Source organism: Setaria viridis, chromosome 4 (assembly GCF_005286985.2).
Source record: "Setaria viridis chromosome 4, Setaria_viridis_v4.0, whole genome shotgun sequence".
NCBI lineage: Eukaryota > Viridiplantae > Streptophyta > Magnoliopsida > Poales > Poaceae > Setaria > Setaria viridis.
The window spans coordinates 37,424,663-37,447,515 of NC_048266.2; the positions used below are offsets into that span (position 1 = coordinate 37,424,663).

Sequence of the window (22,853 nt, forward strand, 5' to 3'; positions counted from 1 at the left end):
GCTTGTCGGATTTACGTGAGCTGAGAGCAGCTTGCAGAGCATGAACAAGCAGACAAGCAGTTGCAGAGGTTTCTTCTCCCTATTGACGAGCAGTGTAGTTCCTTCCTTTTTTCCTTAAAGAAAATGTAGTTCCTGAGTGACCGTAGATGTTTCTGCTGGGTTGGTAAATTCGACTGGGACCTTTTTTATTTTACAGGAAAACAGTTCAAGCATTTTAGATCTCTTTTCTATAAACAAGATCCATGGGATCCTAATTGTGCTATTTTTTGCAGCAAGGATTCAAGGTGCCATTTGAATACGGGATTTTTTTCTCTCGGTTTCGGAATTGAATGAATTGTTCCTCATGAAATTTTTGCACCGAAAACATGACATGAATACCTTCTTTTTTCTTTAACTGAATTCGGAGAGTACTAGACATTAGACAAGCAACGGTACTGTACCATGGTAAGTGTACACCGCTGAGGCAGAAGATACCAGAGGCATTTGCAGACCAGATCCATCGTCGCTTCATCCTGTGACGTAACTTTGGCATCTTGGTAAGTACTCACAAGGTACCGTCCTCTAACAACGTCGTCTTCTACTACATTTAAATTTTGTGAGACAAGAGTTGTGGTACACAAACGTGCATCTACATCAACCACATCAATGCATGTCTGCTGCCTTTTTTTCATCACTGGGGGGAAATCATTAAAAGGGAGAACATGTAGGGCTCATCCTCTAATCCTTCTCCACAAATAAAATCTCTCAAGTCATCTCCAAGCTTGAAGCCCAAGAGTCCTCATCAGTGTACCTTACTAGATTTCCACGCACTTGCGAAACTTGATTAGCCTAGATACACCCAGTGCCTTTGCTTTGCCGCATGTCCTGGCCCAGATCATGCGCTCACAAGCCAATAAGAAAAATCCTAAATAAAACTTTTAATCGTCACATTGTAATTTGGAATTTAAGCATTCTTCGCACATGTCACAAAATAAAATCATATTGTTACATATAAAAAAAATCATATTTGCCACTGAATAACTCCATATGTTCACCCTATGCTACTAGTGTCATATTACATTGACAAATATCTCATAGCAATATAATTATTATGTTATTCAGTGGCCTATGGGCTTCTCTTTTTTTTTGGCATTAGATGGGATCATAACGAGAATAGAGTCTGTTGCAGTTGCTGTACTGTGACTTTACCTTCAAGTATCATACGTTGCTACGGAGCGGGTTAGGTGCCCAACAGCACAGCTTCCATGAATCCACCGGCCGGGACACAGCTGCCTGCCAAATGGGTACCAACAGAAAAGAGAAGCGTAAAGCTTTTCTGCCGTTATTTTACTCCCGGAAAGCTACTTGATGCTGGCCTCATAATTCATGATGAGCAGGGGCACTGCATAATCACCAACTCAACTGTAGTTCATGACTCCATTATATCCCATGGAGATGATGAGCCAAAGTGTATTAAGCATTCTTTAACTCTTTCTGCACACTCACCCAACCCACTGATCCAAGCCATCATTCATCCCATTCCATTCCTTTGTTCTCATTGCAGCAATGTGCAGCCATATGCTAACAATTCATTAGTTCTAGGCAAGTAAACAAAACTTTTTTAGCTTCTGGTAAGTACAAAATCACCGGTGAGGCTGCAGCAGGACAGAGAAACAAGTGACCAAGCCCGAGTTGAAGCTGAAGATAGTAACAGATTGACAGAGAGAGCAGCAAGATTCCAATGGAAGAAAGAAACCAACAGGAGGCAGCATGGCAGGGGTAACTAGAAGCCAGATCAGAGATTGGCGCCGTGCGCTACCAACCAGCCTACCCATCTGCCCCCATAGCGGCGTGCACTGGCTACCAGTAGATGCCAGTACAAAACTAACATCTGTCCCAGTTCCTTACACCATCCACAAGCAATACAGCATACATAGATAGCATCTCAAGCTCCCAATTCCCAAGAGGCTTCCCCAAGATGAATGCCACATAGGTAGACAGTGTTCTTGTAGTGGTGATCAGCTGACCAAGATAGAGTGCAGAGATGGGAGAAGCTGAGGAAGCACCAGAAGGCAGCAGTCATGGCGAGGCACTGGAGCTCCTCATGTCCATGGCATCCTCTTCACTGGCCTGCTCTGTCTCACAGTTCCCAGCGAAGTGGCAATCCATCAAGGACAAGCTTCAACAGCTCTGCTGCAGCCTGAATTCACTCTGCTGCAGTGTCGGCGTCGACGGCAAGGACGATGACGAGGAGCATCCTGTCTTGGTTGAGCTTCTGCGGTCGGCTTCAGCAACCGTGAGGAACATCCAGGCTGTTGCTTCTCAATGCAGTGATGGGTCATACAAGGGTGGAAGGCTTCGTCTGAGGAGTGACCTGGACAATCTGAGCTGCAAGCTTGATGCACACATGAAGCAGCTCAAGGAGATGGCTTCCTCCGGGGTGCCATCGCCGTCGAAGGCCATTGTCGCCGTAAGGCCCGGCGTCGAGGCCAGCGTAGGTGAGAAGACGTTCTACCTCAAGGATCTCTTCTCCAGGATCAGGATTGGTGGCACCGTCCAGAGGAGCCAGGCATTGGCCACCATTAGAGAGCTCTTGGCAGAAGACGAATTGTGTGCAAAGGCTGTTGCTCTCGACATCGACGACGGCATCACCTTTCTGACCGGGTTTCTCGAGTCGACGGACGCGTGCATCCAAGAAGAGGCTGCAGGTGCTGTCGCCATTGTTGCAAGCTCCGAGTGTTACAGAGGAATGCTGGTTAAGGCAGGGGTGATTGCCCCACTTGTCCAGCTGCTGGAGAACACAGACGCAGCCAGTGAGCTCGGCAAGGAGAGAGCAGCCCAGGCTCTGAGGGAGCTGACGGAGAACTCCGACAACGTGTGGGCCGTCTGCGCGCACGGTGGCCTCACCACGCTGTTGCACGCCTGCGCCGACGCCGGCAGCAGCAGCAAGCTGATCAGCTCATCTTTTGCAGTGCTGAGGAACCTGAGCCGGGTGGAGGAAGTGAAGATGTTCATGGTCGAGCAGGGGGTGGTCACGGAGCTGGTGAAGCTCTCCCAGAAGAAGGAAGAGGTTCGCAAGCTCGGCGCCGTCGAATTGCTCCATGCCATGGCTCTGGATGACGCCGATGTCAGAGAGGAAGCCGTCAGTATGGGGGTGATCCAGTCACTCCTTCAGTTGATATACCCGGATCTTCCATACTCATACAAGGCAAGGGAGGTTGCTCTTGCAGCCATTTGGTTCTTCTGCTTCTCTTCTGCAAACTCCATAGATGACCTCATCAGCTCGGATGTCCTTGGTTGGCTGCTCTTCTACCTCAACAATGGCGACTATGCTGTTCTAGAATGCACTCTCAAAATCCTGAGGCATCTCTCTGAGGTTTCCGAGGAGTACAACAGGATGATGGGAAGAGCAGGGTATTTGAGTGCCCTCTCAAGCTTGCTTGGAGCGAAATCATGTCGGGTTCGTGAAATGGCAGCTCAAGTGCTTTCCAGCTTACTGCTACTTCACCCCAATCGCACCATCTTCGTTCAAGACAGTGATAATTTGGACAGGCTGCTGCAGCTGCTTGATCCAGCTGAGGGTAAGTTGATAGCAAAGGACTTGATCCTCTCTGCTATTATGTCCTTGACTGAGACCAACAGTGGAAGGAAGAAAATTGTGACATCAGAGCACTTCTGCAGCCTGAAAGAACTAGCAGACTCCGGCGACTTTGACGCCAAGAAGATCGTCAGGAAACTATCTACTAACAGACTGCAAACTATTTTCAGCAAAATATGGAGTGTTTAAGTTATTTTTGACCCTTATTATCACTAAGATTTAGCTATAGTTTGTTCATGTCCATAGTTTTCTGCTTTGCTTGTAATCTCAACACATCCTTCAGTATGATTCCTATGTGATGTATATTGCATCTTCAGTTAAATTGAAGGTCCCCCCCCCCCCCCCCCCCCCCCGAGGAACAGGGAAAGCTAAGCTATCTCATGAGTCTTGTCTTGTGATCACCTTTTAGTGATCTACTCCTACTCTACAGGGTCTCTAAACCATCAACCAGTCAATCTTCTGCACTACATCTACACCAGCAGATAATCCAAACACAACTTAGGCATCCAGCCAATTTGTTAAGACAGGAGCAAGTGGGAGTTAGCAAGCAGCCAAACTAACGGTTCCTGCAACATTGTTACTTGGGAAATCAGTGAAATTTAGTAGTAGACAACTAACATGTCAAAGCAGACAAATGCGGGCTAAACAAGAGTAGCACTAAAATACTGGTATCGCTTTCACACCGAACAATGAACAATTATAAGCAAGTATTCAGCAAAAAAATTGTTGTCTTGTTAACCTGTAACTTGTTTTCTTCCTAATATTCTTTGGATATTGGCATTCCCGTGATGATTCAAGATGAGCTCGTGAATATCCAGCAATGACTGATCCAGACCTCTGTATGTGGTCCAAATATAGGCAGCAAAATATCAGGGCCAATCTGACCTCTATAATTATTTGCATGCCTCCAAAGCTGAAAGCAATGGTGAATTTGGGTTCATGGTTTGCTTAGTCCTTATCTTTTACTGCTGAAAAAAAATTGTTAATGGAACGCACCCGTTTTCTTTCGTATTTCTCATCAGTGAATTATGCATGAACTGGATAAGTCCATGTTGTTGATATACTGATACTGACCAGTTATTTGCACCTATAAAGGACAGGAACTCTTCAATCTTCAGAGAAGAATATCCAATTGCATTTCAAATCGAAGGAAGCAAAACAGGACAAAAGGAGAAGGCATATTATCAACCCAAACCATGATCCTGTACTTCATCAAACCGAGAACACACTTACAACTCAAAGTACCCACTGGAGCAGGGACCTTTTCACTCTCTTTTTGCAAGGTCACATACATTTACTAGCAAAGTCTCGACAAAAGAAATAGGACATGAGATATGATATGAATGTTACAGTAGACTATGTAGTAGCACACTGCAAAAAAGGCCTCACCCAGATGCAAGCTCAAGTCAAGCAGGCACTTAAAACACTCACGAAGAAGGGGAACCGAGCTGTTGGTCGGAACTGAACTTATCATGCTGCTGCTTCTCCTGCCTCGGGTGATTCAACTTCGAGCACCCGTGCCTGGTAGGGCGTGACGGCATTACCATCATCCATGGCAGCGGTGAAGAAGGATCGCTTCCCGACCAAATCCGCAACACGCTTGGCACATCCCGAGTCGCGTGGGCTCTCATCAGAAGGCGGCATGGTCCTGATCCTTGGGAGCAGCTCTGCAACCTTGGCGATGGTTTCAGGAGACAGCTCATCAGTCGATGGCTCTGTAAGCTTTGCTCTGATCTCCACCCTCTGGCTTGAACCACCTGCCAAACCTGGGAGAGACTGCTTACACCGCTTCTCTTGTGTTCCAGCTGCCAGGGATGAGCCAGGCGTGAGGCTGTAGCGACTTGGGACGATCCTGACCTTGGAGCTCCCCGCTGGCCTCTTCGCAACGGCTGCATTGCCTGTGTGATTGACCACGCCTTTGGGCTTGAGCTCATCATCCCCCTTGTTAACTGCAATTGCAGCATTGCGTCCCCTTGTCTCTGTAGCCTTGGTGTTGCCTCCCGTTGTCTCAGTAGCCTTGGAAGCCGACTGCCTCCTGGACCTGGGGCTCATGCTCCCGCTCCTCGCCTTGGCTCTGCTTGCTGCAGTCCCTTGCCTGGCATTGCTGGATGGCCAAGGTCTGGCGGGGACGGCGTTCTGCTTGGAACGCTGGCCATCTTCTCGGACGGAAGAGAGCTTACTGGAGAACGGCTTGACCCGCGCCGCTGCCGCTGCCGCCCCCAGCTTGCTGCCGGCGCCGTGGTGGATCTCCAAGGGCCCGAGGCTGACTCCCCTGCGCCGCTGCACCGGGGGCTCCTTGATCGGCTTCAGGATCGGGCGCGCGGGACCGCCCTCGCCCTGAACCTTCCTCTGCGGCGCGGCGGCGGGCACCCTAGGGTTCGAGGCGACGATGTCGAGGGGCCCGAGGCTGAACCCCCTGCCTCGCGGCGCCGGAGCCTGCTTGATCGGCTTCGGCTGCGCGGCGCGCGGCGGCGGCTGCTGCTTCTCGTGGAGCGACGGGTTGGGTTTGGCGGCGGCGATGACGTCGAGAGGCCCGAGGCTGAGCCCCCTCGTCCGCGGCCGCACCACCACCGCCTTCGCCGCGGGCGCGGCCTCCCCCGCGCCGCGCTTGGGCTCCGGCGTCTGGTTGGAGGAGGTGCGGAGGTGGTGGAGCCGCGAGGAGAGGCGCAGGATCTCCGCCTCGATGTGGCCGATCTCCGCTTGGACGTCGGCGGCGGCCTCGGGCTCCGGGCGGTGGTTCTCCTTGTCCCCCTCGGCGACGCCCGAATCCGCGGCCGCGGTGTGGGCGGCGTGCCACGCGGAGGAGGCGGAGGCGTGGTCGAACGCGGCGTTGTTCCAGACGTGCACCAGCGGGATCAACGGATCCTCCTCCATCGCCGCCGCGGGAGAACCCTTCGCGCTCGGCTGCTGCATACACGGAAGGTCAGTTGAGAGCCCCCTTCGCGATGGATCGGAGCGACGAATAAATTCGAAATCGGGGGCAGCGATGGAGTGGTACCTGAATCGATCGATGGATGGGCGGGGATGAGGAGCGCGGATTCCTGCTCCCCTCGCGCGATCTGAGGCGGGATTAGGTCGGATCAGGTGGGGGATTTTTCGAAATTTGCGGTGCGAACTGGGGGGACGCGATGCGGGGCGGGGAAAGAGGAAGAGGCGGGTTTAAGAGGCGGGGGGGTGCCACGCCACTCGACCGTTGGGACTCGGGAGCGGAAGGGGAGCGCCGCGCTTTGTATTATTGCAAGTGGATTTTTTTTTTTGAAAAAAGGGGGGGAAATTACACATGCAGACGCAGTGGGGCCAGGCTGCAAGCGGCACGTTAGTAGTGGGTGGGACCGTGGGAGCCTCTCGGACGAGGGAGTCGTTGCAGCACGGCATCAAGTGCGCACCCACCCAACAAACAAACTCCACCCGAAAAATTCGTTGCATAATTTTTTCAAAAAAAAAAAGATCGTTGCATCGCTTTACACGTTATTACTGTGATCGATAACATTTCCGTTCGAGGATATATTGAGGAGAGATTGAAAACGATTTCATCTCGAAATCTCTTCACGTTTTTGGCACCGCCGGTCCGACTTGATTGCTGAATGCGGTGCATCATTCTGGGGTAGTACCTGAATGCGGAGCCTTGTGTTTTTTCCCATTTCTCGGGGGAAACTAGAGAATTTGTTTCTTCCTGATCACGTTTCTGCGTTTCCTTGGCCGAGGCATAAAAAACTGCGCGCCCATTCGAATTAGCGCCGTGGAGTGCACTGATGCTTGCTTTCCCGCCGTTTGCTCGGACTTGGGAGCTCGTAGGACCCTAGGACGGTACCGAAATCAAATTCCAATACCCCCGTCTGCACAACGCTAAGCTATGAACCAGTTTTCTTTTTCTTTTACCGCTAGGTGATTGCTTCTATTCTACCGTCAGCTTTCACCTATCACCAGCAAGACACGCGCCGCCTCTTGTTTTCTTTTTTTTCCCTTTTAAGCACAACCACTCTTCAAAGTTTCAACAAACTGGCGAAGTTTTCGTGAGAAAGCTCTTCAAAAGACAGCTTTACAGGGGACGACAAATACATTCTTCAGGTTTTCAGGACGTTGTGTCGAACATGCTGGGGCCCGGTCGCCCGGACACAGCGCAACCTTGGCGCGCTCCGACTCCATCCCCGCCTCCCCGTCGTTGCCGGGTACCGTTGCTGCGAGGCGGCCGCGTGCACTGCGCTCCCGCGGTCCCGCCCGTTGCACACGTCCGGCCAACCGTCGACGCTCACGGCCACCAGCGCCCACCTTGGCATCTGGCCTGCGCGCAGCGCGCGCGCGCGCTCTCAGGAATGATCAGAACCGAGCTGAATTTAACAGTAGGAGTATATGTATATGGACAGATGATCCCACAGAGACAGAGTCAAGTGCAGACTCGCGGAGCATAGTGCCAAACAAGCAGACAGAGAATCCTTTGTCTATACATGTAGTTATATAAGTACTAGCAGCGCACGCACAATTATAGTACAACTAAAACACCATTAGGGTACAGTTTCCAGGCTTCATGCCAGTACAACCGCATGATGCATTATCTGTAGTTATGCACATGACTTATGAAAGGTATAGTACAACTGTACAAGTGTAGCATCAGCAAGAATGATGCAAGCACACGTCAAGCACGAGAGGTGCCGATTATATTAAAAAGTAGAATAAGCTCAAACTACAGCAGGGAAACAACACTGGTCGGTTGGATTGGGACATCAACCTTCGCCGCACCACGCCAACGCACTACTCAAACTCAACTCAACCCCACAACATCAGCCGGTTGGATTGGGACATCAACCAGGTCTCTCGCAACTCCGCCCGGTCGGATTGGGATATCGACACGAGCCTCAATGAAACTTCGCCCGGTCAGATTGGAACATCGACCCGAGCTTCCCCGAACTCTAACCGGCTGGATTAGGATGTCGACACGAGCCACCACACAACCATGCCACAGACTGGATCCTCTTTTTTTTTAAGAAAAAGAAAAGAGAAAGAAAGGAAAAGAAACAAAATCACCCTCTCAGAAGCAGCCATCGCTGAAGCAAGCCTCTTTGTCAGAATTGCCTGACATTGCCTTCAGGAAGGTCATGACACTGAAGACGTCGTCAATGCCAGCTCAAACTGGGTTGGATTTTCACCCGCCACATTCGACAGGGAAGGCCGGCATCCTTGTCATTATAGGAGCCAAGGTTCATGCCAAAGATGCCCAACGTCACCTTCAGGAAGGACATGACACCAATGGCGCCATCGACGCCATCCTAAAGAAGGATGGGTTTTCACCCACATTGTCACCACGGTGTAGAGAAAAATGGTCGGCACCTCCAGCCCCACCACCATGGCGCTACTGGTGAGCCTCCGTACGACTGCAGCCAACGACACTACCATGGGAATGCTAGCATATGCCTGAGCAAACTGTTGTCGGCCACGCCACCGCGGCACTGCCAACACACCGCCGCAGATCTAGGGATGGCAATCGGGCAGGTCTGGACCCGAGACTCGTGGGTTTCAAACCCGACAGGGACGGGGGCGGGTCCGAAATTCCCCCCACGGGTCTCGGGTTCGGGGACCCGACACATGGCGAGTGAGGGGCTAGGTTAAAGATTTCCCCCGTGGAGGCCCATGGAGCCCGAATTTGGCCCACGAAGCACAGCTGCTGGCACACCGGCCTACCTATCACTCACCCGCACCGGCCCACACCTCCCTCGTACTGGTTTGCTCCACGCTTCCAGCCCAGCAGCCCTCCACCTCCTTCTCCTCTCTCACCCACTCTCCCCGTGACCCCTGCCGGCCTCTACCCCATCCCCACTCCCCAGCGGTGGCGGCGACCGCCATGCTGCCCCCTACCACGCACCCTCGCCCTCGCCCGTGCTGCCCCTAGTAGGCCTAGGCGTTCGGTACTACCGAACCGATCGGTTCTTTGGTTTTTGATGAAGTTCGGTTTTTAGGAAACTCGGTACCGATCGGTTCTTCCAAAAAATGGGTACCAACGAAGTTCAATTTCGATTAGTTTGGTTCGGTTCCGATTCCAACCGAACTAACCGACCAACTATTGAGTAGAAAAATTAAGCAACACCGAGCTGGGGACCTAGCCGGGGATCTCGAGCTCGAACTTGACGGGGAGGCCAAGGAAGCCATGGAGGTAGCGCCAATGCAGGTGGGAAGGCGGCGGCGGCAGTGCGTGTGGGGAGGCAGCGCCGGTGCGGTTGGGGAGGAAGCAGCGCCGATGCAGGTGGGGAGGCGGCAGCGCCGATGTTGGGGAGGTGACGGCGCCGGTGCAGGTAGGGTGCGGGGGTAGGGATACAGGGTGCTCTCAAGCTGGGCTGATGGACCTCCTCGGTAGCTCGGTTATTTCAGTTAACCGAGGTACGGAACCGAATTAATCGATTAAAGTTCGGTTCCTAGGAACTGGGAACCGAAATTCCGGTTCTCGGTAAGTTCGGTCCGGTTCTCGATAAGTTCGGTTCAGTTCTTGGTTCTCAGTTAAATTTGCTCAGGGCTAGGCCCCACCCCTGCACCCTCGCCCGTGAGCGCCGCCTACGCCCCTCGACCCCCTCGCCCGCGACAACGGTAGCGAGGACCCCCACAACGCAGCGACAGCGGCGCAGACCTCACGGGCGGCAGCGCCTAGGATCCCGACAGGCAACACCGATGATGGGGAGCTCGGCAGGCGACGCGGCCCCCTAACGCGATAGCGGCAACACAGCCCCCACGGGCTGACGGTTCGGGTGTCAGGAACCCACCGGATTTTGGACACCCGCGGGTTTCGAGGTCGAAGCAGCATTTTCATCCAAATGGGGTTTCAGGTTCGGGTTTTGCCGCGGGGGTGTCCGCAGAAGCTTCCCCGATCCCAACCTGCCCCGTTGCCATCCCTACGCAGATCGAACAGACGCCGGCACCTTGGAGCCCGCCCGCCGCAGGGGCAGGCCGCGGCGCCGCTGGAGTTCCTGGCTGCACCGCGCCATGGAGCCGCTGGGACCGCGCGCCGGCCGCGGTTGCCGCCGCCGCTCAACGCGCACCGGCCGCACGCGCCGCCGTAGCCGGGCGCCGCCGCTGCTGCCAGAAGAACAGCCGCCGCGCGTCGGCCGCGGACGCCGTCGCAGCCGGGAACAGTCGCCGCAACCGAGCCACGCCTCGCGCCGGTCGCGGACGCCGCCGCAGCCGAGCCACGCCGCACGCCAGGCGCGGTCGCGGCCCTTATCGGGCAACATCGCTCGCCAGCCGCCATCGCCGGGCCAAGCCGCGCGCCCGACGCACGCGCCGCCGTATCATGCTGCCTCCGGCTGGATCTGGGCCGCCGCTACACGAAACTGCAGCACCAGCGCCCACCGTTGCGCAGGCAGGGAAGCAGCAGCTGCCGCCCAGCCGCGCCCGACACGCACCGGCCGCCACCGAGTCCGAGCGAATCCCGCAGGGAGAGCACAGATCAGGCTAAGCGGAGGGAGGACGCGTCGCCCCCGAGAGAGACGACGCGGGGGTAAAAAAAGATGGTCCCCAGCCAACTGCTGCGCTGAATAGAGATTGAAGTTAGCTTGCTAGGCTTTTCCTTTCTTGTCCAAACGTAGTGAATGAATTTCTGCAGCGCACACGTTCCGTTCATGCAGGAGTCTCCAGAAATTCATGCGTTTGAAATGAGGTATCTGTGCAATAATTCATGGGTCTTCTCTTGTCCAGCTGTTGTACTGGATTCAGATTCAGTCTGCTCTTAGAGCGCGACAACAATAATACATGCATAGATTTATACACTCAAAACAGAACAAAACCAAAATAACCATTTTCCTTAAGAATGGCATGTTCTACAAAGCACGACAACGGTGGCTTAATTTAAACAACATGGGATACAGGCTTGCGTCCACTGTGGGTCCGTGGCACTGTCCACCGTACCAACAAGCCAGTAATGGGCTGTATAAGAGTTTCAGCCAGTAATGGGCCGTACAAAACAAGCCGGCGTAGATTACAGCAAAAACAGCCCAACAAGAGATGAACAACCAATCAACAAGCAAAGCCCACGGGACTATTCGGAAGCTGCCTGTGTCTAATCAGGATTGATATACTACAATTCCACTTTTCCATGTAACGAAATCAAGGAATGAACAGCGTCATCACGTTGAAACAACCAAACAACGATCCAAAATTGTTTTTAATCACAAATTTCTGAAAATCCACAAGCATGCACACGAACTGTTGCATCAGGCCGTCCGTCGAGACCTTGGACTTGGAGACCCGGTTTCGTCGTCAGGAGGGAAAAAGGTCAGTTGGGTCCCCAGAGGAGCAGGTGCATGAGCTTCTCCGTCCTCTCGATCTCCGCCTCCGCCCCCCGCTCCCGCGGCCGCTGCCTCCACTCCCGCTCGGCTTCGGCCTCCCGCGCGCGCACCTTGGCCCGCGCCGCCGCCGCCACCGTCCCGGCGCCCTCGCCGCGCGCGGCCTCCGCCTTCGCGTCGTGCCGGCACGCGGCAGCCGTGCCCGCCGGCTTCGCGTCGTGCAGGGAGGCGCGGAAGGCGCGCTCCCGCCTGCAGTACTCCCGCCCGTCGCACATGATGCCTCGCCGGCTCGCCGCCGCCCGCGCGCCACCGCCTGACTCCCGCGGGCACCAGCAACCTCTCCTCTCGCGGTACGCTACGCAGCCTACGCTACTAGTAGCTTGGTCGCTTAGGTTTAGCCACCTGAGACCTGACACGATAATAATCTTTCTTATAGAGGCCCTCTGCCTGAATTTGTCAGCCAAACGATCACGGGTAAGACCGGGCGCGAGAGGCGAGACCCGGCTCCGGAAACAAGTGAAGCGCGTCTCGCCAGGCGCGCGCGCGCGGGGTCCGGGCGGAACGGCGCGGTGCCCGACCCGCTGCCAGGTCCGATGGCGTGCGCTGCGCGGGGGGAAGGAAACGGTTGGCTGGCTGGGGATGAGCGTCCACGGTTTTGGCTCCGCCCGTACGCGTGGTGCGGGGCGACCGGCCGGACCCAGCGAAAACGCCCGGACGGAGACCCACCGAAACCAGTGGGTGGCACCGAAACTCGGCAGGGCAGCCAACCAGATGCCGGCGCACGGCACGAGGTGACCGGTCGGTGGCACGACACGTTCGTTCCAGTGGGGTCGCCTTTGTCGGCGCGTCGTGCCGCCCGCGCTAGCCCATCACTGAAACCACGCGCGATCAGTGTTAAGCAGCCGGGCGCGGTCACGAGATTCGGAGTGGTTCGAATCTCGTAAGCTGTTTTAGTGTTTGATTCCGTCGTGTTTTGCACGCGCCCATTTTTTCTTCTGAACCGCTGGACTCTGTGTGGACCGCGATATAGTTACTGTGTGTGAGACTTGAGCAGCATCTATGTTCAGCAAAACAGGTTCGTGAAACTCTGATTTGCAACTTGCAAAGTCCAAAACTCCAAACGCAACTGCGCTGGTCGCCGAAGTAGTCCAGCCCAGAATAAACAAGCAGAGGAAAATAACTCAAAGACTACCTTCGGGTTATCGTTGAGCCTATTGCGGTGGACAACTTAGGGCCTGTTTGGATAGTAACGTGCTAAAGTTTAGCACTTTTGATGGGAAATGATAATATTGCCCATCATATACTCTTCTTAAATTGCAGCAGAGGAGAGAGATGGGGTAATGGTGGGAAAAAAGTAGAGAGGGGGACCACTTTTAGCACTATTAGCACCCTTTAGCACCCCCTTGAGTGTACTAATGAAAAAGGATGTGCTAAACTTTAGTACCCCACTTTTAGCACACCTGTTTGGATACCTAAGTGCTAAAAGAGTGCTAAAAGTGGAGTGCTAAAGTTTAGCACTCCGTATCCAAACAGAACTTTAACTTCATGTCAGCTCTCTCATCAGCAATATCCGTAACTGCGAGATATTTTTTAAACCAGTTGATGATGAATAATAGGAGGGGTATAGCTAAGAGCATCTTTAATGGTATCTTTAATGGTATGAGCTACTTCAAGCTGATAAATTTAAAGGAGAGAGCGGTGCAGCAGCTAGTCTTGGATGTTGTGCAGCGAGAGGAATGTGATTAGAAAATGAGCAAGGTTATCTCTTCACTCCTAGCTAGTCTCTTATTTTTGCACTGTTCAGTAAATAAAAAATTAGCTTCTACTAGTTTAGAGCTAGATAGTTGGAAACGCTCTAAGGGAGTGTTTGATCCCCGGGATAAACTTTAGTCCCTGTTATATCGAATGTTTAGATACTAATTAGGAGTATTAAACATAGACTATTTACAAAACTCATTACACAGATGGAGGCTAAACGGCGAGACGAATCTATTAAGTCTAATTAGTCCATGATTTGACAATGTGCTGCTACAGTAACCACTTGCTAATGATGGACTAATTAGGCTTAATAGATTCGTCTCGCCGTTTAGCCTCCATCTGTGTAATTAGTTTTATAATTAACTCATATTTAGTCCTCCTAATTAGCATCCGAATATTCGATGTGACATGGACTAAACTTTAGCTCTAGGATCAAACACAAAAAAGGTGTGTGCAAGTACTGAAGACATGTTTTGAACAAAATAGAATCTATTGAATAGCACTAGCATATCTTGAACCGAAAATAGTAGCTAAAGTCCCGGTCAAACCCCAGCAATCATAGCTTCGTAGGGAAAGCGATGTTCTCTACGATTTTATTTCATCATTGTATGATACTAATTAGAAGGATGACACTACTTAGAGTAGAGCCTTTGTATAATGTTTTGCAAACAAATCAGGTGAAACCCATTGGTCGTAAGAAAAATCTGGTGAAACTCGATTAATAAAATATTTTAAATCAGTTCAGTAACGCACAATCATGTAAGAGAACGTTCCGGGCGCATGTAGATCACATGCACTGATGCACCTCACTCTTTTTCAGTGAGAGCAAAGGGAAAAATTTTATTTTCATGTAAAACTCTGCAAAAAAAAGAAGGTGAAATCCATTGCTCGAAAAAAAAACCTGGTGAAACTCGGCTAAAAAATATTTAAACCAGTTCATAAAAGAAATCAATGTATGCGAACGTTCCGTGCGTATGCAGACCACATGCACCTCATCTCACTCTTTTTCAGCGCCGTCGCGCCCCAACACCTGGTTTTTGGGAACCCGGGTGGAGTTTAGCCGGCCACTCTGCCGAAACCAGCGACCAGAGCCGGAGAGCCCCCTGTTTTCCCCTCCCGCCGCGTCCTCCTCCTTCCTCGCTGCCGCCAACTGCAACAGCTACCCGCCGGCTGCCGTATATATAACCCACCTCCCCTCCCACCTCGTCATCGGCTCATCGCCGCAGCGCAAAGCGTCAACACAACCAGACCAAGATCCAGAAGCAAGCAACCCGCAAGCTACTCTATAGCTAGTCCACTCGATCAAGAAACTTAAGGCCTTTAGCTCGGACAGGAGCGAGGATGAGCGCGCCGTCGTTGAGCAAGAAGGCGTCGTCGTTCGTGGTGGCGGCGAGCATGAGCGCGGTGGAGGCGCTCAAGGACCAGGCGGGGCTGTGCCGGTGGGACTACGCGATCCGATCCCTCTACAACCGCGCGGCCGCCGCCAAGGCCACCGGCCGCGCCGTGCCGGTGTCTCTGTCGTCGTCGTCGTCGTCCCAGACCGCGGGCGGCGGCAGCAGCGCCGCGGCTCCGGCTTTGGCCGCCGCCGGCAGGTCTAGGCGGTCGGAGGAGGAGAAGCTGCACAAGGCGTACCACCTCGTCTGCTGGGGCCCGAATTGATTTGATTAGGATTGGTTGGTTCTTCGTGTTGTGAGATTTCTCCTCTTCTTGCTCATACCGAGATGTATCTGCAAATTTGCATGTACTCCGTCCTCCTCTGATGCCAGCACGGGAATTATTGCTGGGTGAACAAATGGGAAATTAAAGGATTTGCGATGTAGCTACCTCTTGGCACTTGCCAATCTCAGCCTCTAATGCCATCCTTTCTTTGGTTGCCTGGCGTGGCAAAGGCACGATTGAGTGTTGCCTGACGTGTTGCCACTCTAAACTGTTAACCCTAAACCTAACTTAAGCTCTAGGTATGGTCATTTTCGAGCTTTCGTGACTTATAACACATGTTTTCTTGGACGAAAACGGGTCTTGAGGCCACTTTCACGTCATCGGTCCATCCCCCACGTTTTCGACCTTGGTAACCGGTGTAGCCGTTTTCGGGTTCCCGTGACCTATAGCACACAATTCTATGGCCGAAAACACGTCAGGGGGCCATTTTCACGTCCTCGGTCCATCCACACGTTTTCGACCCCGGTGACCGGTACCGCTCTTTTTGGGCTCACTAGCACACGTTTTCTTAGCCGAAAACGGGTCCGGAGGCCATTTTCACGGCTTCGGACCATCCCCATGTTTTCGACCCCGGTGGTCGCTGTGATCGTTTTCGGGCTCCCATGACCGCACGCGTTTTCATGGTCGAAAACTCGTCCGAAGGCCATTTTCACTTCTTCGGTCCATCCCCACGTTTTCGACCCCGGTGGTCGCTATTGTTGTTTTCGGGCTCCCATGACCTATAGCACATGTTTTCTTAGCCGAAAACGGGTCCGGAGGCCATTTTCACGTCTTCAGTCCATCCCTCATGTTGTCGACCCTGGTGGCCGGTGTGGCCGTTTTCGAGATCCCGTGACCTATAGCACACGTTTTCCTAGCCGAAAATAGGTTCGGAGGCCATTTTCACGTCTTCGGTCCATCCCCCATATTTTCGACCCCGGTGGCCGGTGTGGCTGTTTTCGGGCTCCTAGGACTTATAGCACACGTTTTCTTGGACGAAAACGGGTCCGGAGGCCATTTTCACGTCATCGGTCCATCCCCCACGTTTTCGACCTTGGTAACCGGTGTAGCCGTTTTCGGGTTCCCGTGACCTATAGCACACAATTCTATGGCCGAAAACACGTCAGGGGGCCATTTTCACGTCCTCGGTCCATCCACACGTTTTCGACCCCGGTGACCGGTACCGCTCTTTTTGGGCTCACTAGCACACGTTTTCTTAGCCGAAAATGGGTCCGGAGGCCATTTTCACGGCTTCGGACCATCCCCATGTTTTCGACCCCGGTGGTCGCTGTGATCGTTTTCGAGCTCCCATGACCGCACGTGTTTTCATGGTCGAAAACTCGTCCGAAGGCCATTTTCACATCTTCGGTCCATCCCCACGTTTTCGACCCCGGTGGTCGCTATTGCTGTTTTCGGGCTCCCATGACCTATAGCACATGTTTTCTTAGCCGAAAACGGGTCCGGAGGCCATTTTCACATCTTCAGTCCATCCCTCATGTTTTCGACCCTGGTGGCCGGTGTGGCCATTTTCGAGATCCCGTGACCTATAGCACACGTTTTCCTAGCCGAAAATAGGTTCGGAGGCCATTTTCACGTCTTCAGTCCATCCCCCATGTTTTCGACCCCGGTGGCCGGTGTGGCTGTTTTCGGGCTCCTAGGACTTATAGCACACGTTTTCTTGGACGAAAACGGGTCTGGAGGCCATTTTCACGTCATCGGTCCATCCCCCAAGTTTTCGACCTTGGTAACCGGTGTAGCCGTTTTCGGGTTCCCGTGACCTATAGCACACAATTCTATGGCCGAAAACACGTCAGGGGGCCATTTTCATGTCCTCGGTCCATCCACACGTTTTCGACCCCGGTGGCCGGTGTGACTGTTTTCGGGCTCCCGTGACCTATAGCACACGTTTTCATGGCCGAAAACATGTCGGGAGGCCATTTTCACATCTTCGGTCCATCCCCACGTTTTCGACCCCGGTGGTCGCTATTGCTGTTTTCGGGCTCCCATGACCTATAGCACATGTTTTCTTAGCCGAAAACGGGTCCGGAGGCCATTTTCACGTCTTCAGTCCATCCCTCATGTTTTCGACCCCGGTGGCCGGTGTGGCCGTTTTCGGACTCCCGTGACTTATAGCACAAATTTTCATCGTCGAAAACGCGTCTGGAGGCTATTTTCATGGCTTCGGATCATCCCCCACGTTTTCGACCTCGGTGACACGTGTGGACGTTTTCGTGCTTCTGTGACCTATAGCACACATTTTCATGGTCGAAAACGGGTCCAAGGCCATTTCCACGTCTTCGGTCCATCGCCACATTTTCGACCCCGGTGGTCGATGTGGCCGTTTTCGGGCTCCCGTGATCTTTAGCACATGTTTTCTTGACCGAAAACGGATCCGGAGGCCATTTTCACATCTTTGGACCATCCCCTCGTTTTCGACCCTGGTGGCCGGTGTGGCCGTTTTCGAGATCCCGTGACCTATAGCACACGTTTTCCTAGCCGAAAATAGGTTCGGAGGCTATTTTCACGTCTTCGGTCCATCCCCCATGTTTTCGACCCCAGTGGCCGGTGTGGCTGTTTTCGGGCTCCTAGGACTTATAGCACATGTTTTCTTGGACGAAAACGGGTCTGGAGGCCATTTTCACGTCATCGGTCCATCCCCCACGTTTTCGACCTTGGTAGCCGGTGTGGCCGTTTTCGGGTTCCCGTGACCTATAACACACAATGCTATGGCCGAAAACACGTTAGGGGGCCATTTTCACGTCCTCGGTCCATCCACACGTTTTCGACCCCGGTGACCGGTATCGCTCTTTTTGGCTCCCATGACCTATAGCACACATTTTCTTAGCAGAAAACGGGTCCGGAGGCTATTTTCACGGCTTCGGACCATCCTCATGTTTTTGACCCTGGTGGCCGCTGTGATCATTTTCGGGCTCCCATGACCGCACACGTTTTCATGGTCCAAAACTCATCCGAAGGTCATTTTCACATCTTCGGTCCATCCCCCACGTCTTAAACCTCGGTAGCCGATGTGGCCATTTTGGGGCTCCCGTGACTTATAGCACACGTTTTCATCATCGAAAACGCGTTCGGAGGCTATTTTCACGGCTTCGAACCATCCCCAACGTTTTCGACCCGTGACCGGTGTGGACGTTTTCGTGCTCCCGTGACCTATAGCACACGTTTTCATGGCCGAAAACGGGTCCAAGGCCATTTTCATGCCTTCGGTCCATCCCAATATTTTCGACCCCGCTAGCTGATGTGGCCGTTTTTGGGCTCCCGTGACCTTTAGCACACGTTTTCTTGGTCGAAAATGGGTCCGGAGGCCATTTTCACGTCTTCAGACCATCCCCACATTTTCGACCCCGGTGGCCAGTGTGGTTGTTTTTGGGCTCCTTCGACCCCGGTGGCCAGTGTGGTTGTTTTTGGGCTCCTGTGACCTATAGCACACGTTTTCAACGTCGAAAATGCGTCCAGAAGCCATTTTCATGTCTTCGAACTATCCCCACGTTTTCAACCCGGGCGGCCGATGTGGCCGTTTTCGGGCTCACATGACCTATAGCACACGTTTTCTTGGCCGAAAACAGGTCCGGAGGCCATTTTCACATGTTGGGTCCATCCCCCACGTTTTCGACCCCGATGGTCGATGTGACCCTTTTCGGGCTCCCATGTCCTACAGTACACGTTTTCATGGCCGAAAATGGGTCTAGAGGACATTTTCACGTTTTCGGACCATCTCCCACATTTTTTACCCTGGTGGCCGGTGTGACCGTTTTTGAGATCCCGTGACCTATAGCATACGTTTTCTTGGCCGAAAACAGGTTCGGAGGCCATTTTCACGTCTTCGATCCATCCCCCACGTTTTCGACCTCAGTAGCCAGTGTGGCCGTTTTCGCGTTCACGTGACCTATAGCACACGTTTCCATGGCCGAAAACACGTCAGGGGCCATTTTCACGTCCTCGGTCCATCACACACGTTTTCGACCCTGGTGGCCGGTATCCCTCTTTTCAAGCTCCCGTGACCTATAGCACATATTTTCTTGGCCGAAAACGGGTCCGGAGGCTGTTTTCACGGCATCAAACCATCCCCATGTTTTCGACACCGGTGGCCGCTGTGATCGTTTTCGGGCTCCCGTGACCTATAGCACACGTTTTCATGATCGAAAACTCGTCAGAAGGCCATTTTTACATCTTCGGTCCATCCCCCACGATTTCGACCCTGGTGGCCGGTATCGCTGTTTTTGGGCTCACGTGACCTATAGCACACGTTTTCATCCTCGAAAACGCGTCCAGAGGCCATTTTCACATCTTCGGACCATCCCCACGCTTTCGACCCCGGAGGCCGGTGTCTATGTTTTCGGACTCCAGTGACCTATAGCCCACGTTTTCATGGTCGAAAACTCGACCGGAGGCCATTTTCACATCTTTGGCCCATCCTCACGTTTTCGACCTTGGTGGCCGGGATCGTTGTTTTCGTTCTCCCGTGACCAAAGGGCACATTTTTATTGCCGAAAACGGGTCTGAAGGCCATTTTCACGTCTTCGGACCATCTCCCACATTTTCAACACCGGTGGTCGATGTGACCGTTTTCGAGATCCCGTGACCTATAGCTCACGTTTTCTTGGCCGAAAACAGGTTCGGAGGCTATTTTCACGTCTTCGGTCCATCCCCACGTTTTCAACCCCCTTGGCCGGTGTGGCTGTTTTCGGGCTCCCAGGACTTATACACACACTTTCTTGGATGAAAACGGGTCTAGAGGCCATTTTCACGTCATCGGTCCATCCCCCACGTTTTCGACCTCAGTAGGCGATGTGGCCGTTTTCGGGTTCACGTGACCTATAGCACACGTTTCCATGGCCGAAAACACGTCAGGGGGGCCATTTTCACGTCCTCGGTCCATCCCACACGTTTTCGACCCCGGTGGCCGGTATCGCTCTTTTCAGGCTCCCATGACCTATAGCACACATTTTCTTGGTCGAAAACGGGTCCGAAGACAATTTTCACGGCATCGGACCACCCCGACATTTTCGACCCCGGTGGCCGCTGTGAGTGTTTTCGGGCTCCCGTGACATATAGCACACGTTTTCATGGTCGAAAACTTGTTAGAAGGCTATTTTCACGTCTTCGGTCCATCCCCCACGTCTTCAACCTCGGTAGCCGATGTGGCCGTTTTTGGGCTCCCGTGACCTATAGCACACGTTTTCATCATCGAAATCGCGTCCGAAGGCCATTTTCACATCTTCGGACCATCCTCATGCTTTCGACCCCGGTGGCCGGTGTCGATGTTTTCGGACTCCAGTGACCTATAGCCCACGTTTTCATGGTCGAAAACTCGTCCGGAGGCCATTTTCACATCTTCGGCCCATCCCCACGTTTTCAACCTTGGTGGCCGGTATCGCTGTTTTCGTGCTCCCGTGACCTTAAGCGCACGTTTTTATGGCCGAAAACGGGTCAGGAAGCCATTTTCACTTCTTCGGTCCATCCCCTACATTTTCGACCCCGGTGGCCGATATCGACGTTTTCGGGCACCCGTGACCTATAGCACACGTTTTCTTGACCGAAAACGTGTCCAAGGCCATTTTCACGTCTTCGGTCCATCCCCACGTTTTCGACCCCAGTGGCCAATGCGGCCGTTTTCGGGCTCCCGTGACCTATAGCACACGTTTTCAACCTTAGTCGCCAGTATCACTGATTTTGTGCTTCCGTGACCTTTAGCGCATGTTTTTATGGCCGAAAACGGATCAGGAAGCCATTTTCACTTCTTCGGTCCATCCCCCACATTTTCGACCCCGGTGGCCGATGTGGACGTTTTCGGTCACCTGTGACCTATAGCACACGTTTTCTTGACCGAAAACGTGTCCAAGGCCATTTTCACGTCTTCGGTCCATCCCCACGTTTTCGACCCCGATGGCCGGTGTGGCCTTTTTTGGGCTCTCGTGACCTATAGCACTCGTTTTCTTGGCCGAAAATAGGTCCGTAGGCTATTTTCACATCTTGGGTCCAACCCCCACGTTTCGACGCCAGTGGATGATGTAACCTTTTTCAGGCTCCCGTGTCCTATAGCACACGTTTTCATGACTAAAAATGGGTGTGGAGGCCATTTTCACGTCTTCGGACCATCCCACAAATTTTCGACCTCGGTAGCCGGTGTGACCGTTTTCGAGATCCCGTGACCTATAGCACACGTTTTGATGGCCGAAAACGTGTCCAAGGCCATTTTCACGTCTTCGGTTCATCCCCACGCTTTCAACACCAGTGGCCGGTGTGGCCGTTTTCGGGCTCTCGTGACCTATAGCACACGTTTTCTTGGCCGAAAACAGATCTGAAGGCCATTTTCACATCTTGGGTAAATCCCCCACGTTTTCGACCCTGGTGGCTGATGTGACCGTTTTTGGGCTCCCGTGTCCTATAGCACACGTTTTTATGGCCGAAAACGGGTCTGGAGGCCATTTTCATGTCTTCGGACCATCCCCCACATTTTTGACCTCGGTGGCCGGTGTGACCGTCTTCGAGATACCGTGACCTATAGCACACGTTTTCTTGGCCGAAAACAGGTTCGGAGGCCATTTTCATGTTTCGATCCATCCCCCACGTTTTCGACCCCGGTGGCCGGTGTGGCTGTTTTCGGGCTCCAATAACTTATAGCGCACGTTTTCTTGGACGAAAACGGGTGTGGAGGCCATTTTCACGTCATAGGTCCATCCCCCACGTTTTCAACCTCGGTAGCCGGTGTAGCCGTTTTCGGGTTCACGTGACCTATAGCACATGTTTCCATGGCCGAAAACACGTCAGGGGGCCATTTTCACGTCCTTTGTCCATTCCAAACATTTTCTCACCCCGATGACCGGTATCGCTGTTTTCGGGCTCCCGTGACCTATAGCACACGTTTTCGTAGTCGAAAACACGTCCGGAGGCCATTTTCACATCTTCAGACCATCCCCACGCTTTCGACCCTGGTGGCCGGTGTCGATGTTTTCAGACTCCAGTGACCTACAGCCCACGTTTTCATGGTCGAAAACTCGTCCGGAGGCCATTTTCACATCTCCGGCCCATCCCCACGTTTTCAACCTTAGTGGCTGGTAACGCTGTTTTCGTGCTCCCGTGACCTTTAGCGCACGTTTTTATGGCCGAAAACGGGTCTGGAAGCCATTTTCACTTCTTCGGTCCATCCCCCATGTTTTCGACCCCGGTGGTGGATGTGGACATTTTCAGGCTCCCGTGACCTATAGCACACGTTTTCTTGGCCGAAAACGTGTCCAAGGCCATTTTCACGTCTTCGGTCCATCCCCACGTTTTCGACCCCGGTGGCCGGTGTGGCCGTTTTCGGGATCCCGTGACCTATAGCACACATTTTCTTGGCCGAAAACAGGTCCGGAGGCCATTTTCACATCTTGGGTCCATCCCCCACATTTTGACACCGGTGGTAGATGTGATCGTTTTCAAGCTCCCGTGTCCTATAGCACACGTTTTCATTGCCGAAAACGGGTTTGAGGCCATTTTCACGTCTTCGGACCATCCCCCACATTTTCGACCCTGGTGGCCAGTGGGACCGTTTTCAA

General features: G+C 53.0%; 4 protein-coding genes across 5 annotated transcripts; 2 read left to right on the forward strand and 2 right to left on the reverse strand.

Annotated features, from left to right (window-relative positions):
• The first annotated feature begins 1,535 nt into the window (after positions 1–1,535).
• On the forward strand, positions 1,536–3,880 carry LOC117853699 (uncharacterized). Its single transcript, XM_034735990.2, has one exon. The coding sequence runs from the start codon at positions 2,024–2,026 to the stop codon at positions 3,764–3,766; it is 1,743 nt and encodes a 580-aa protein (XP_034591881.1). The 5' UTR covers positions 1,536–2,023; the 3' UTR covers positions 3,767–3,880.
• An 878-nt stretch (positions 3,881–4,758) lies between these two features.
• LOC117851378 (uncharacterized) lies at positions 4,759–6,769 on the reverse strand. Of its 2 annotated transcripts, none has more exons than XM_034733185.2 (2): positions 6,576–6,769; positions 4,759–6,481 (listed from the first exon to the last, which is right to left on the reverse strand). In XM_034733185.2, exon 2 carries the CDS (start codon positions 6,449–6,451, stop codon positions 5,048–5,050), a length of 1,404 nt encoding a protein of 467 aa, XP_034589076.1. In that variant the 5' UTR covers positions 6,452–6,481; positions 6,576–6,769; the 3' UTR covers positions 4,759–5,047. The 2 variants fall into 2 exon arrangements, with proteins under 2 accessions (XP_034589076.1, XP_034589075.1); XM_034733184.2 differs by having other exon boundaries at positions 4,759–6,484.
• Positions 6,770–11,334: 4,565 nt separating this feature from the next.
• Positions 11,335–12,276, reverse strand: LOC117851854 (uncharacterized). The gene has a single exon (XM_034733757.2). The coding sequence runs from the start codon at positions 12,114–12,116 to the stop codon at positions 11,832–11,834; it is 285 nt and encodes a 94-aa protein (XP_034589648.1). The 5' UTR covers positions 12,117–12,276; the 3' UTR covers positions 11,335–11,831.
• A 2,370-nt stretch (positions 12,277–14,646) lies between these two features.
• LOC117851908 (uncharacterized) lies at positions 14,647–15,422 on the forward strand. The gene has a single exon (XM_034733820.2). It carries the CDS (start codon positions 14,941–14,943, stop codon positions 15,256–15,258), a length of 318 nt encoding a protein of 105 aa, XP_034589711.1. The 5' UTR covers positions 14,647–14,940; the 3' UTR covers positions 15,259–15,422.
• The last annotated feature ends 7,431 nt before the right edge of the window (positions 15,423–22,853 follow it).

What these genes read in the sequence shown, in the direction of transcription:
- LOC117853699 (XM_034735990.2), top strand. Translation starts at nt 2,024, where the DNA reads ATGGGAGAAGCTGAGGAAGCACCAGAAGGCAGCAGTCATGGCGAGGCA.
- LOC117851908 (XM_034733820.2), top strand. Translation starts at nt 14,941, where the DNA reads ATGAGCGCGCCGTCGTTGAGCAAGAAGGCGTCGTCGTTCGTGGTGGCG.
- LOC117851378 (XM_034733185.2), bottom strand. Translation starts at nt 6,451, where the DNA reads ATGGAGGAGGATCCGTTGATCCCGCTGGTGCACGTCTGGAACAACGCC.
- LOC117851854 (XM_034733757.2), bottom strand. Translation starts at nt 12,116, where the DNA reads ATGTGCGACGGGCGGGAGTACTGCAGGCGGGAGCGCGCCTTCCGCGCC.